The 16,748-nt window shown below is 36.7% G+C and overlaps 1 protein-coding gene across 3 annotated transcripts; it reads right to left on the bottom strand.

The window, feature by feature from the left end:
• Nucleotides 1–2,088: 2,088 nt before the first annotated feature.
• Nucleotides 2,089–15,956, bottom strand: LOC129283144 (uncharacterized). 3 transcript variants are annotated; one of them, XM_064113797.1, is made up of 6 exons: nucleotides 15,718–15,800; nucleotides 12,633–12,918; nucleotides 11,549–11,657; nucleotides 10,603–10,694; nucleotides 7,477–9,306; nucleotides 3,466–7,338 (listed from the first exon to the last, which is right to left on the bottom strand). In XM_064113797.1, the coding sequence occupies exons 2-5, from the start codon at nucleotides 12,771–12,773 to the stop codon at nucleotides 7,495–7,497; spliced, it is 2,154 nt and encodes a 717-aa protein (XP_063969867.1). In that variant the 5' UTR covers nucleotides 12,774–12,918; nucleotides 15,718–15,800; the 3' UTR covers nucleotides 3,466–7,338; nucleotides 7,477–7,494. The 3 variants fall into 3 exon arrangements, with proteins under 3 accessions (XP_063969868.1, XP_063969866.1, XP_063969867.1); XM_064113798.1 differs by lacking the exon at nucleotides 7,477–9,306 and having other exon boundaries at nucleotides 2,089–7,338; nucleotides 15,718–15,956; XM_064113796.1 differs by having other exon boundaries at nucleotides 2,089–9,306; nucleotides 15,718–15,797.
• Between the last annotated feature and the right edge of the window lie 792 nt (nucleotides 15,957–16,748).

The raw sequence follows: 16,748 nt of genomic DNA, 5'->3' as shown, positions 1-16,748 counted from the left end.
GGGTGGATATCAGAAAATCTTTTAAAGTACTCCAGGCTGAAAATAACATCTTTACACAAAATATTGCTTAACTTCAAAATTCAATAACACCATAGCAGCAGGGTGTCCAGCTCTCAGTACAAGAGTAGTAGATGTACTTAGGTCAAGACTCTATATCAGCAACTCTGGAATGACAGAAGCGAAAAATTCACACATTATCATGAATTTTTCGACTGAGGAAATCAAGATTAGCTAACAGACTTAAATGAAATTTTCAGCATTTTGCTTGGTGAATTTTACTTTATTCAGATGTGATTATTTTCAGCCTGGAGTACCCCTTTAAAAAGGCATTAGGATTGTTAACAAGGACCATACTATTTGTGGTCTTTTATAATGGAAATAAATTCATCATTCAAAATCGAAATAAAACATCTATTTTGGACGAGTTGACCTTACTTTTTGGGTGATAACCCCCCCCCCTTTTTTTGCTTTTCAAATTCATATTTGTAAAAATTTCCTTACATTTTGGGTGATAACCTTTTTTTTTTGGGGGGGGGGGGGGCCTTGTCAAATTTTCCAGCCCCTGGTCCCCCTACCTTCGGGGAGAGACTTCCGCCCTTGACAAGGACTGTTATTCAAAAAGTGAGAGGGTCATCACACACAAGCAGCATACCCCCCCCCCCCTCCCCCATTTTCTCAAAATCATATATTATAGATTGCTTTATGACACAGAAACGAAAATCAAACATGGACTTATATACAGTCAAACCTGTGTAATGGGGCATTGCAAGAAAGTTGCGATCAATTGCAAGTCTATTTTCGGTCCCTACATCGATCATAAGTTCTGAAATTAATTGCGAATTAGTGATTGATTGCTAATCTGCTTCTTGAAACAAGGAGTGTAATCTGATATGCTATACAGCCAAGATTGATCTATCACTAGTAAAATTAAAACATAATATTGCAAATATTTTCTTGCAACACCCCTCTTGCAACACAAGGGAAACAGGGGATAAACCGGTCACTATAGACAGGCTGCTTTAAGGGACAGAGGCTACATGTATATTCTACAACATATATTACTTTCAAATGGAAGACATTTTTTATGGGGACTTAAAGGGGAATCCAACCCAAATAAAAACTTGTTTTTATTTGGGAAAAGAAAAATCAGACAAGTTAATGGGTGAAAGTTTGAACAATATTGGACAAAAAACAAGAAAGTTATGAATTTTTCAAAAGTTGTAAATATTGGTAGTCACTATACCCATGGAGACTTCAAACTGGCCGCATATGGGATGTCTTAGTGATGTAAGGCAAAGACTACTCTTCCATGTACTCCAATACATATTATGACTAAAATGTCATTTTTCCCAAAAGTTTTATTTTAAATTATATTTTTCTTTCATGAGGACATAACACAACATACTACCTGGGTTATATTTAGATTACTGCCCCAGGGGAATGGGTACTTAGGAGAAAACCACGAATCCCTGATAATAAAGTACATGGCCTATGGGAAAGTTGTCCTTGCCCCTTGTCATAATTTACTTACCAGGTTGCCAATTTGAAATCTACAATTCTACATAGTATTAGTGATCTCAATTTTAAAGCAGCTATAACTTTCTTATTACTCGTCCGATTTCTTTCAAACTTTCACCATTCTATTTAAATTATTTTTCTATGGCCAAGGCTGGATTCCCCTTTAAGACAGGTTTTCACTACAGATTCAGACAGGTGGCTGCTTGGTTCTATGACATTTGCTCCGGCGACAATTGCTCCGAAGGAAAATCTGCACGTTCGGCCAATCATAAACCTAGTCTTAAAAACTAAATACACCCTAATTCCTTATCTTTGCATTATTCCGAACCAAAAACTATATTACAATCCTAACTCCAACCCAATGCCCTCTGAGATATTAAGACAGGAGAAAATGTTGCAGAAGCAAATGTTGCAGGAGCAAATCTTGCAGGAGCAAATGTCGCAGGAGCAAATGTCGCAGGAACAAATGTGGTGTCACCGGCTGCTTAGACAGGGTTGACTGTATCTTATCTAAAGGCAATCACATTATATTCCACCTCATAAGAAACAACAATCAAGACATTTTATACATTTATATTTTTCAGTTTTTAATAGGAGGAAAATTTGTTCATAGACAAGTGACTGTAAAAATAAAGCATGCTCTGCATTGTCCAATAATATAAATTACACATACCATACATGTAATTCCACATATATGTAAATTTTACACATACATGTATTTAGACATATATGTATTACACATACATGTAATTACACATATGTGTAATTACAAATACATGTAATTACACATACATGTAATTACACATGCATGAAATTACACATATATGTAAAAAAGAAAAAGGCAATTATCTTATATTCATAGACAGCAGTAAATAAAAAATAAAAAAAAACATCCTGTGTAATAAAGACTTTGTTTTAATAACAAATGCACAGTTTCTCTAACAACTCTAGTATCAGCCAATCAAAATGAATGATTTCAATAGATTTAAACTGTCATTGCAAATTTGTTATTATAAGAAGTTTTATGCAATGGGTCCTTTTAGAGAGTTTCAGGGTTTGTATCAACCGAAAAGGTAATTTTATTTCATTTTATCACACAACAGTCATGCTTGTTTTCAAGATTTGGACTAGGCATGATACATGCCAAGTCTGCCTCAAGTTCAATCTCTTGAACCACAAGCTGTTTTAGGACATAAATAATCTAGAAATAAATTGGAATGGTGGCACTAGCATACAGTACATGTTTTGTGCGTGGGGGGGGGGGGGGCACTGGACTTGCCCCCCAAAAAAGTTTCACAACCAATAAAAGAAAAAAAGTCACATCTCTTGGAACCACAGATCTGTTTGACTAATATGAAGAAATTCAACTTACTAAAGGTAAATAATGTAAAACGCTTTGATTTGGGCAATTATTTGACTTAAATAATAGAAGGTTGATTTTGCAGAATTTACTGTATTTCATATGTGATGCGATATTTTCATAGTTCTATTTCTTCTCTTTGTGCTTCCTTAAACACGCTTACATTTCTAAAAGAGTTGCAAAACTTAGATTATTCTCCACTTGTTGGACTCATAATCTTCCCGGGGGGGGGGGGGGGTCACAAAAAAAATATATATGACTTTAATAAAATCAGACAATTCCCAGTTGCAATGTTATTAATATGAAATGCATCATCGTATTCAGGGGCCACAGAACAGATTTGAAGGGGGGTAGGGATTTTATTATTTTCACATTTTTGTGCATGATTACTGAAAAAAAGAGGGGGGAGGCTGAAGCCCATGGTATTGGTTATTTTGCAGAAAATATATGAAGTTTATGCACATTGGCACTGCTTCAAAGTAATCGACTACCTTATGGACTGTGTACACTCCCCTGGACATTACTCCATATTGCACAAATATGGCCAAGGAAAATCTTGAATTATGATACTTATTTTGATTTTTTTTCTAATGCCCTGCAAACCCACATTGCAATACATACATGTAGATATACACATGATTGTAACAAATCATTCTCAGTTGCAAAAACTGAAACCGTACATTTAAGGCACATTGCATGCACATAAAACTGTGCAGTATTTTACACATATCTCATTCAAGAAGCATGCCTGCTCAAGTGCAAATAAGTACACCATACAATACCTTGTTTTTAAGGACAAAAATACTTACGATTACGACAATATTCAAAATACTGAAATACTTAGAACACTCCAATAGTCATGAATGACATTTACATGTTGCAGGGAATAGTTCTCCTGGTATAACATAGCAATTTGCTCCACAATTTAAAAGACTGTTACACAAAAAGTCCTTTGTGTACTGGACTGAACAGAACTTAGTTGAGAACTTATCTTTTATGACAATGAATGCTAATCAATTTGGTAGGCAACATTATTCATTGATGCTGTATGGGATGGTATTAAACAATCTAACACAATGCCTTTTCCAGAAAATTTTAAGTTGCACAGCCCTTACTATAAATTTCATCACCATGATACAGTGCGTCCTACAAAAAAGGAAACCTATTCAGAGATACATTTCACAATTAAATGTTTTTACTATAAATTTGATACTCATGGCAAGAGTGGAATCTCATCTTTAATTTGAGACCAACAGCTTAGCAAATAATTCAACCATGGCAGATTACAAACAATAAATATTGAGGCATATCTGTAACAATTTGCGCAGAAACTCACGTGAATCTGAATCCACTCTGATTTCAAGGATCAGAGAGAGAATGCTAATGAGCCAATCATCGAATAAGCACGGTCGTCGTATCACGAACAAATCTTCAATTTTCATGGGCAACCTGATTTTGACATTATGTTTTCAAACTCCTCTTTCTCATTAATGCTTGAAGTGTTTGTCTCATATTAGGTATCAATTCAACATAATATAGAGGAATAATTGAATTGCATGATGATGTAAATATCATAATTCATTTGTCTTTGAAGAAAGAAGACATGAGAATCCCGATTTCCATTTTTCTGGGACGCACTGTATAACTACATGTACATATATTGTGATATTACAATTATAAAGCCATGTCATGACATCTAATATTAATAACAAAATATGAGTTGTTGATGTTCTCATATTTCACAATTTTTTTTTCTCATTTTCCAGGGACAAAAATCATAGAAAAACAATCTTGCTACAAGATACAACACGACTGGTTAACAATCATGCTACTGCATTGGCATTGGTATCTGTGCAAATGAGAGTCACATATTTTGCTACTTTACGGAAAATTACATTTTACCAAGGTATGGTCTACTACTCGAGGGATCTGTTGCATAAAGTTACTATTATGGTAACTTTGCCATCCAATGGCAAAAACCATTATGGTAACTTTGCCATTCAATTACAAAAACCATAGTAACACTGACCAACAGCCAATCAGAATCAAGGATTCCATACAAGTTACCATTGCATGGCAAAGTTATGCAAAGGGACCCTGGATGTGCCCCAGGTTGAGTCTCTTGATCATATATTAGTTGATCTATTCCAATATTGTCTAACACCATTATGGGTAAACCAATTCTTCTTACTTATTTCCCTTTGGTTCAAACTTCAATCATTTGTTGCAATAATGATGCATCTCATGATCATACAGTCAAATTGACACATTTAATTCTCCGAAAGTTGCTTAACAATAATTTGGTATCGTGTTTATCTACAATTACAAAGAGGAAGTTGTGTTGTTGTCTTAGATCAAGTTTGCAATACATGAAGAGGGCAACACCAACTGGTACATAAACTAGAAATGTAAATGAAGGAAAATAAAGATTTTGAAGCAATTGCTTTCTGAAACCAATTAATCTCTATAAAAAAAAACCTTTGGGTTTTCAAGAATTTGGTAGACAATGGTTGAATTTGCAATGTGGTGATTCCAATGAATTTAGAGTTATACTTGTTGACAAAAACGTTTTACAGACAAAAAAAAAAGAATTAAACCACATGCAACGAGATCAAATAAGCACCAGACGGAATGGCATTAAGCAGAGTAGCAATCAATCAAAGTATAAACTAGATTTGTCTGTCATCATTGCCCTATAAAAAAAAATGCTATAAAAGGTGCAAAATGTATAGACTTAGTATGAACTAATTTCAATCAATTTAGAGAGGCCCACATTTAATTTTTATTGTCTTTTGAGAGTTACACTAAGCAAGCAAGCACTTAGTGGATTTGTTTAGCACCCTGTAATCCGATCCCTAATTCTCCTTTTCTGTTTCCCTTTTATATCTGAGGCACAAATCTGTTGTTGTCCTGATGATACAAAATTGTAAATTCATAATTGTAATCACATCAAGCATAACTGGCAAAGTTTCATTTTCTTGCACCTCTTAGCTTCTATCCTCTTACCTAGAGGCACTTCTATCTCCCGCTCGAGTTTCTTTTGATTCTGCTAGTGATACCGGCATCTGCGAGTTGCTAAAAACAAACGTGTGTTTGATAACTTTTCGTCTAACCACTCGCCCGCTCGAGTCATACTTGAAATCGATCTCCTTGCTGTACTTGCCGATGCTATCATGGTATTTCTCAAAGATTTCTTTGCAGGAGAGAGCAGTTGTGACAGGGGCATCTCCTTCGATGACAACAACTTCCTTGGAGCGTTGCCGTCTTTGTGATGCCTCTCTCTGCTGCTTGCGCCATGATGCATCACTACTCGAAATTACAACATTCCCATCTTCATTCATGGTTCTTCCTGCTTCAGGTCCTAAACTGGTAAGCTGGCGTTGATTAGGCAAGAGGTGGTTCTTTCTCTTTGGTTGTTGCATGTTCTGCATTACAGACTGGCCTGAAGGTGGCCGCGTACTGGAACTGGGTATTTGAGGAGATGTATGCTTGCTAGAAGGTCGGACTGATGGAGGGGAAGGTGTCAAAGTGTCTTTTTCCAATGGTGTGATTGCACTGCCAATGACGAGGCAATCATGAGTGTTTGCAGATTGCGCATGGAGCATTGGATGGCTAACATAAGATCCATCTTGCCTGGGAAACTGACCGAGACTCCTTGAACTAGTCGAGGCACTTTGATTTGGAACGCTTAAATTCACCTGAGACTGGTGACTCTGACCAACGGGAGACACCCACCTATTGGCTCCTTGTGAAATATCTCGCTCATGAAGTACTCCTTCAGGATATGGCATATCACAGTCTACATTGATATTTCTCTCATTCTCAACCCTTCTTACTTTGTTACTCTGTTGGTTCACCAGGGACGTCCCTTGCATTCGCTTCTGAGAAGAACCTGCAGCAACTGCCCCTGAACCATTTGAATGATGTGAATCATTTGCGAAGCCATGGTAATCGGCAAGATTTATATAGTTGCCTCTAGTATCTGTCTCGGATCTCACATTATCTCTCTGCTCTGCATTATGCAAGAGAACTGAACCTTCGAATACCCCTCTAGAAGAAGCTTGTTCAAGTGTAGATGTTCCTCGGGGTATAGTATCTGTTGTCGTGACTACATCGACACCTACATCATCTTCTTCAACCTCATCTTCATAGATGTCTACGCATATGATATTATATTCATCAGTGGGACAAGATTTACCCACTTCCTCAACTTCGCACATAATATCTGGATGATAAGAAAGGAAATGGTCCTCAAGGAACTCTCTTCGTGTGTACCTCCTCGTCTCCTTTCCCCTGGGACAATACTTGCACCAGTAGAAGTAATTCAGGTGCTGACATCGATAGTGTCTCTTGGCGTTCTTGAGGAGAGTGAAGTTGGTCCCGCAGATGCCACATTGGAACCTACGCACTTTGGCCGATCCTTTCGATGCTGGCACAATCTCTCTTGAGCCATGTGGAACCTTGAAACAGAGAAGAAGAAAAATGTTTGTGTGAGAACGGTGCTTAGTCTGGTTTTACTTTGAGTCAATGCAAACAAGAGCTCAAAGGATTCACATGTTGGTATATTTTCTAAGAATATGGCTACACTTCGCCCTTACACTTTGTAACAAGGTGCCTCATCCTATTTCAGTTTTGACAATAGACCTTCCTTCCCCTGGCTCCAGTTTGTACTTTCTTTCTGTAGTTGTACGCTGGGTCAGCGTTCCATCTGCTCCAAAGTCTTCAACGATAGAACGTTCCTCATATTCAGTCAGCCGAGGACCAAAATAGTCCAGCAAGACAGGAAGTGAAGTTTCAGAAGAAGAGGCAGTTTCAGGGCAGCGACCTGCGACTCTCTGTTGCCTTTTCGTCTCACGATGAGTTGTATCTGTCCATTCTCTCTGATCATTGTCCAATGACAGGTCAGTTTGTGTTGCACAAGTTTCCTGTTTGCTTTCATCTGCAGTGTTTTCGTTAGTAGTATCCATTGCAGTTCCTCTGGTCCTGGTGGTCTGTCGTACCTGAGAGACATTACACCGACTATCAGAAGACAAATTTGAGGGACTACCAAGAACTGCAGATTTCGTTCCTTGTGTCATCAACATTGTCTGCACAGCTGCAGGTGTCTGCATTGAAGTACAACTCTCTTCTGATGCATTGTGCTTTCTTTTCTCATAAGCAGCCACATATTGCTTACATTTCACATACAAATTCCTTTTCTTGCGTAAAGTTCTTGACTTGGATATAGTACCCAGTAGCATTCTATGATGCTGATCATTAACATCAATTTGGTATCGACCTCTTTTTAATCTCTTGCCATGTTTCTGCTTCAGGGTAGAGGGAATATCATTTTTTCTAAGAGAGCATTTTCTATTCCAATTTTCAGAACGTATATCATTCACACTATCATCTCCTTTATTTTGTGAACCTATGCTTAAATTCTTATTAACAGTATTAAGCATCGCAGGTGTATTCCGTTTGTTTTGTGCTTTAATATTTGATGTTCTAGGTTGATCAACAAGTTCTGGACACTGTGGCATGTCATGTGGAAACCTGTGCTCCAGTACTTGTAATAGTGCTCCTTGACCAGTGTTATTCCTTTTACCCTCACGATCATTGCCTGTATTATGGCCATGTCTACCTTCTAGGTCACCTGCACCGACCACATTGACAATTTGGACATGAGTCTCAGATGGAACTGCACTTTGAGTGCTGTCAGAGCAATGTCTTTTACCAGGTGGCACTTGCACATGTCCTGCACCACTTTCAGTATTTTTGCCACCTATTTGTCTTGGTGATGGTCTGTCAGAGACGACAGTGGTAGCCATTTGGTTGACTGGACTATTGCAAATTGAAAAGCCACTATTCCTCTGACCCTGAGTCGCACTTCTTCCAAGTCTAGTCATAGCATTGTCTATTCCTAACACAGCAGGATCAGGAGTTCTCTGGACCGCTCCACTGTCTAAACAAGCTTGACTTCTTCGCGCTTGGTACAAGAAGTCGGTTTCTGAGTTTGGTGGTCTTATATCCTGTGTGAACGTATCTTGACTGGTTATTGAAGCATGATGGTCAAAAGGATTGACATTCGGTGTCACAACAATCATAGATGACTGCAAGTTCTCTTGATCCTGTCTTTGTACTTGGATCATTTCCTGGAAGTCTGCAGGAGACTGCTGATCTGTAAAGCAAGTAGCAAATCTGGAGGCTTGGTAGGGGATAGTGTCGGCCTCATAGAGATCGTCCGGGTGGCGCTTCGCATAATGAGCCTTCAGGTCGCACCTTCGTCTGAACTCCGCCAAGCACTGGAGGCAAGAGTAGGCATGCTTCACGGTGCTGTGCTGCTCCTTCATATGGCGACCTAGATTAGACTTACAGGACAGCCGTTTGTGACAGATTTCACACTCGAAATAGAAGTTACGGGGGGTGCCACTCATATCTGGTTGGATGATCTTTGGAAGAAAGGATATACATTGAAGAGCATCACTCTCACTGCTGCAAAAAGACCATTTTACTCAAAGCTAATGAAATGTTTTTTTAATGTTGGGTCAGGTGAAGGCATTTATAAAATATTTCAATACTGCAGAGTAAAGGGAAATATTGTCATAATTACAGATTGAGGAGAAAATTGGGAAAATTATGAAAACACTCATAATTCTCATTTATGCATCACTACTGTTTTTTAAAACAATATTCATATATGAATTCTGAATAAATGTCAGTAAGTTTATATCCGTGACATAATAAGACATGGGGAAAAATATACAAGGGAGGTGTGCTGTATAACATAAAAAGGTTGATTTCAAACCAAGTTTTCAAAAATGTGATTCATGCTATGAGGAAAGTTAATAAAATCATGAAAGTTAGCATTCATTCTGTCTGAGTTCAAGTGAGAATAAATCATTAATTAATCATCCAAACTTACAATGTAAAATAGGATAAATGCAAGATTAAAAATTTATTAAACATATGATTGCAGCTTGTAACAGCTGAATTGGCAAATTCACAAAACGTAAAAAACGTAAAAAGTACACATGATATCAACAAATGAACAACATTACAAAAGTTAAAAAAAATTACATACTATATAACTTAATAACAACCATTAATGTCAACAAAATAAGTTTTGATTACTAATACTTTAAAAATAAAAATAATATATTGTATTTTGGCTGCTATGCTTCAAGCATACTGTATATTTGGTTATATAGTTTGCCTCTGCATTTTCCCCTTTTTTTTTCTATATTGTATTTATGTCTTTCTCCAGTCACTATAAGATTGTCACTTGGTTATATGTACTTTATGCCATACTATGATTATGTCTCACACATTGTAAATTTGTTTTGTATATTATTCCAATAAATGCAGAAAATCCTTAAAAAAAAAAAAACCGGGGAGAAAACTCACCTTTGAGTGAAATTTCTTCCGTTTGTGAAAGATAAAATTTTAAAAATCAATGTCAAATTCAGTAAAAAAATACTGACTTTCTCATCATATTGCTACATGGGAAATGGGGGGGGGGGGGGTGTTTCACAAAGATTAAAGTATGACTTAGAGTAATACAAAGAAAGAATGTGCAATCTTACCGATCATTTTCAATATGCAGTAGTGCGCGTCCTCTTGGCTTAATCGGACCAATGCCGCCATGCCATTTATAACGCACGCAACTAGGCATTTAAGTGCGACTCTAAGTCATACTTAAATCTTTGTGAGACACCCCCTGCTTATAAACCCCTATCTCATCTCACCTCTGATTCCTTGTTCCAGGACCAACCCCCTTGGTCCAGGCCCTGGTCCATGGATGCCTGGAAATCTGAGTCTACATTGGTGCCATGAGAGTCTGGTTGAAAAAAGAAAGATAAAAAATCAATAATTCAGTGAAACAATAAGGGGAAAGTAACCTTTATTACAGAGCCCCGAAAATGATACCAAACACCTGTCCAAAACACTTTTTTTTTTTAATAGGGAAGGCTTACTAGTACAGCGCCCCTTCTAATTTCTTCACTTTTTTATTCTATATCTGAAACAAATTTAACGGAAAATAATCACTAAAGTCCCCCAAATTGGCAACACAATTGATCTGTCCAAAGCAATTTTCCATACAATTTGGCAATTTTTTTTCTAACTTATGAATACCTTGTACCTTGTAGTTCCATTCCCTGAAGTCCTCCACCAGGAAGGGTAACTCAGGGCTGATGAGAGTGGGAGTATTATTACTCTGTTTTGTTTTGTTGTAGGTTTTGCATGTTTAGTTTTAATTTAAGTGTGTCAGTGCTTTTGGAGAATACCGTATCGGCTGTGAGACTAACAAGAAAACAAAAACAATTTACAAAATTGAAAGAATTCAGCGAATTCCCAGTTGAAAAATGTTCCCAGTTGGGTGAGTTCAAATGGTATCATATACTGCTCTTGATATTTCTTTGTCAAGAATTCATTAATATTAAATTCAATCATGGATTAAACATTAAACATTTTTTCTATAATTCCACCCCAATGGCCAATTTTATTTACAATAAAAGAAAACTTAAATATTTACAGAAGTAAAATATCATGAATTATATTATACAAACAAATGTTTCAGCATATTCCATTTCACAATACCGGTAATTGTTTTTCTCTTCTCATCCAAATCATTAATGTAACATTCATCTAAATAATATCTTTGAATTGACTTTTGTATCTCTTAAAAAATACCTTGTCTGGATTCTATTGGAGACATATCTTCATCTACATGTAGGACAGACTGCATATTGTACTCAAAGACATTAGAACTCTGGCTCCCGTCCTGGTCTAGTACAGCATCCTTCATTAAAAAATGCATAAACACTGGCATTATTACACTTGGTAATACTACAATGATTTAAGTGACTATCTAAATATTGCATTCATGGAATGTACATATACATCTACTTATCTTCATCTACATGTAGGACAGACTCCATGTTGTACTCGAAGATATTGGAACTCTAGTCTAGATATTCAGATATTCAAACTTTATTAGGTGATTTCAAGTTCAATGTTGACCTTTTGGTGTTGATGTTTTGTCAATTTTTGCATGAGCATAGCACCAAACTTAAAACAAAATTTGTCCTGAAAAGTCACTAACTATTAGTGTTGAGCTGTTAATATTTTTATCTTTATCATTTTGTAAACTTAGAATAGGTTTTTGAGTTAGGAAACGCAATCCAAATTGTGCTTTCAACACCAACACCAACACCGAACACCAAACTTGAAATCACCCATTGTCACGCTCAAGTAAGATAAATAAACATTGGCATCAAAATCATATCTAGCTCCCTTCCTGGTCTACATATACAGCATCCTGCATAAAAAAAATGATCAAAGTGATTTTAGAACTACGTGTTGCAGATGTGGGGTGAGGGATCTGCAGCAGAAAGGAGAATGTACCTTCATCTCCGCTAAAGCCAGGGATACACCGGAACCGAATCAGCTGCAAATTCATCTGAATACACATACTCAGGTGGTTTCAGGAGTATTCTGTTCTCCCTCCGCGAATGCGAGAAATTTCGGGAGGGATTCAGGAACATTTGAATTAACCAAAACCATCCGAATCAGGCCGTATTCGGGCAGAATCGTTCCAATCTGGGGGGGGGGTTTGATTTTGGTGCAACCCAACCTTAAAGCGCCCTCATCTTAACCTCCACTTCTCAAATCTATAAGATACTAGTAGTTGATATATTGAAGAAAATTTTTCACCCTTGGGGATTCTACTATTGGGGAAAGGGGAGGAGGAACTGCAGTGAGAAGGGAAACATACCTTCTTCTTAGCTAAGGCACCCTCGCTTGTCTTTCCACTTCCATTCTCCTGTGCTTCATCTGCATCTTCAACTATCGTGATCTCATCTTCGTCTGACCTCTCATCTTTGATCTTTGACCCTGCATCTGGAGTGCCTTCCATCCTAGCCAGAGACGCATTCACGATATGAAGGAGGGTCTCCCTTTTCACAGAAAAGCAGAAGTCGACCACTGCCTCCTCACATAATGAAATACATTGTGCTTTGAGTGAACGCTGGAGATGATTATATCAAGCTGCAATATCTGACCTGTATAAATTTAATGGGTAAAATATAAGGAATATTATTATTATTAACAAATTGTTAAAGGACAAGTCCACCTCAACAAAATATTGATTTGAATAAAAAGAGAAAAATTCAACAAACATAACACTGAAAATTTCATCAAAATCGGATGTAATTAAAATAAGAAAGTTATGACATTTTAAAGTTTTGCTTAGTTTCATAAAACAGTTATATGCACGTCCTGATCGGTATGCAAATGAGACTGATGACGTCATCCACTCACTATTTCTTTAGTATTTTATTGTATGAAATATGAAATATTCTAATTTTCTCCTGATTGTCAAGTGAAACAATGATGTATGATCTCCCTGAACATGTGGAATAAGCATTGTTCAATACTATACATGTATGGTTCAGTCAAGTCGGTCCTTATTGTCAAATCTGTAAAAGATGAAAGATTATATTATTCAAACAATAAAAAACAAAAGAAACAGTGAGTGAGGGACATCATCAACTGTCTCATTTGCATGTCACCGAGTTGTGCATATCAATGTTTTGTGAAAAATAAACGAAACTTTAAAATGTCATTACTTTCTTATTTTACATCCGATTTTGATGAATTTTTCAGTGTTATGCTAGTTTGATTTTTCTCTATTTATTCAAATCAACAATTTTCTGGGGTGGACATGACATTTAAGATGGTTGTGCCCTGTTTCTAAAAAACAAAAATAAAGAGGCACACTAACTGATGGATTGACGAAAAAAGATCATGATAGATGGTTTAAGGAAAAATCTTAAAAGGGAATCCAACCCAAATAAAAACTTGTTTTTATAAGGAAAAGAAAAATCAGACAAGTTGATAGGTGAAACTTTGAACAATATTGGACAAACAACAAGAAAGTTATGAATATTTTAAAGTTGTAAATATTGGTAATCAGTATGGCCATGGAGACTTCAAATTGGCTGCATATGGGATGTCATAGTGATGTAAGGCAAGGACTACTCTTCCATGTACTCCAATTCATATTATGGCTAAAATGTCATTTTTCCCAAAAGTTTTATTTCAAATTATATTTTTGTTTCATGAGGACATAAAACAATATACTACCTGGGTTATATTTAGATTACTGCCCCAGGGGAGATCCCTGATAATAAAGTACATGGCCTATGGGAAAGTTGTCCTTGCCCCTTGTCATAATTTTCTTACCCAGTTGCCAATTTGAAATCTACATAGTCTTAGTGATCTCAATTTTAAAGCAGCTATAACTTTCTTATTGCTTGTCCGATTTCTTTCAAACTTTCACCATTCTGTTTAATTTATTTTTCTCCTTCCCAACACAACATTTTATGGCCAAGGCTGGATTCCCCTTTAAATATGTCCACAAATCCCTTGACAAACATGTAATCCCTTTTCAAGCCTTTGAGGCTTTAGGCATCATACAAATTAATATAATTAAAAATTTTCATTTATTTCTAGAGCCTATTTTGATCTAGATCAAGTTTGACCATGCCTCAATGTAGCATGTGGATGTGTTCTGGTTCTGGGCCTGGTCACTTGCTCACTTTAACCCCCCTGCCTGTGGGGAGTCTACATGTACTGTAACCCAGGGAGCTCGTGGGCCGGAGCCCAGGACTCGTCCGTGTAATATTATTAGGCAGAGGATACTCCGCAAAAATGGGGTAGAATGGGGTCGCAATAGCACCCCAAATGAAAGGGGGGGAAAATAAATTATGCACTTACCTCGATTATATGGATGAAGGTCTATCATGACACAGAATCCCGACATCCGAGGCACAAAACTGGACCCTCAAAAAAAGGAAAAGTTCTGTCTCGTTTGTTCTCCTTTCAAAATTGAAAACAAAATGGCTGATCTATACCGAGAATGAACGCAACATGGAGGTCTAACTTTTCCTTTTTTTTTTAATGTGCAGTTATTGCAGTTTGTGCCTCGATGTCAGGATTGTGTCACGATAGACCTTCATCCATATAATCGAGGTAAGTGCATAATTTATTTTTCCCCCTTTTATTTGGGGTGCTATTGCGACCCCATTTTGGAGAGTACCCAACAACAACAACGAGTACCCATGTCTGCCTTGTATTACACGGACGACTCCTGGGCTCCCTGGGTTGTACTGTACTCTGTAGATCTATATGGTATGCCAATGCAGTACACAGCACAGACTTAATAGTTACAATTTATTTTTCATTATTAGTAACCAGGGAATCATTTTTGGATTTACCAGCGCGCTCAAAAACTTGAATTTCGGGCATATTTTTGTGTATGTCCTCTATTGTATTGGTGGAAAATAAAATTGCAAGAAAATTTTCATTTTTCGATCTCTGTTTTTACGTAAAAAATGATTATAACAGAGAACAATCAAGGATTGTTTATTGAGTAGATCTATATTAAATATGAGATGTGTGGGCCTGGTCCTGGTGTTCAACTTCATCATCATTCATATTATACACCATACTCTGGGCCTGGCTCTGCACAGCCTCATTCCAAATACATACACACAATAGAAGGCATCAATATAATCCATGCACGAAATTGTAATGCACACATCGAATTGCGATATCCCAATTCTGTGATACTATTACTTGAATCACACAGGAGCTAAATCCCGGTTTCAGTAATATGGAATTCCTGGGATTTGCGGGATTCACAATATCGAAGTTTATCACAAGAATCAGTGCAAAATAGACGGAGAAATAGAATTGATAATAAAGCAACAGAAATATAATACATTGGAGTTTTATGTGATGATCCCGCTGATTATATGACCACCAATATCTAACAAAATTAAGAAAATACTGCTTACAATTACATGTAACATTAAACTCTTCCGATTTCGATCCAGACAAGCAGATAGCAGAGATCGCGGAAATTAATTAATGAATCAATGGATATATGGATGATGGATGGATGGATGAATAAATGAATGAGTGAATTTAATGCATGAGTGAATGAATGAATTATGAATGAATAAATGAATGAATGATCGAACAAACGATCTTAATTAATGGATATGGGTGTATATCAATTGATGAATGCATGAATGAATTAATAAATAATGAATGAATGAATGAGTAATGAATGAATGAATATGATCGAATCGAGCGAAGATCGAGTGATCGAATGGATGGATGAACGAATGAATGGATTGATGGGTGGATGATCAATGAACGACTAAAAAATACTTAAAAGCAAATTATAGATATACGCTAATTAAATAATAAATATATCAAATCAACATAATAAAAATTAAATGAATATATAATTAAATATGGCTTTATTTTAAAATCTAAAAAAAAAAAAAAAACTGATGCTGTAATATAAAACAGCCATATAGGACATGCAGAGGTCCACCCAAGACAAAAAAAAATTGATTTGAATAAAAAGAGAAAAATCCAATAACACTGAATTTTTTTTTTCAAAGTCGGATGTAAAATAAAAAAGAGATGACTTTTACAATTTCGCTTGATTTCACCATGGACCTATTGGTCCGTGATTTCACACAACAGTTACGTGCACATCCTGGTCAGTATGCAAGTGAGGGGCTGATGAAGTCACCCACCCACTCACTATTTCTTTTGTATTCACAAAAAACACCATTAATATATTGACCTTGACCTAAGACTTGTCAATGAGACTTGATTATCATTATGTCCACAATTCATAAACTATATCCATAAACTTTAAAAGTTATGACAGCAATTCAATAATTACCTCCAACATGGCCAAAGTTCATTGACCTTAATTACCTTTGGCCTTGGTGATGTGACTTGAAACACGCACAGGATGTTCCAGGCGCGTAGCCAGGGGGGTGGTGGGGGCGGTCGCCCCCCCCCC

Source organism: Lytechinus pictus, chromosome 19 (assembly GCF_037042905.1).
Source record: "Lytechinus pictus isolate F3 Inbred chromosome 19, Lp3.0, whole genome shotgun sequence".
Classification (NCBI taxonomy): Eukaryota; Metazoa; Echinodermata; class Echinoidea; order Temnopleuroida; family Toxopneustidae; genus Lytechinus; species Lytechinus pictus.
Note: the sequence above shows the minus strand (reverse complement) of the source record. Positions and strands in the feature narration are given on the sequence as shown.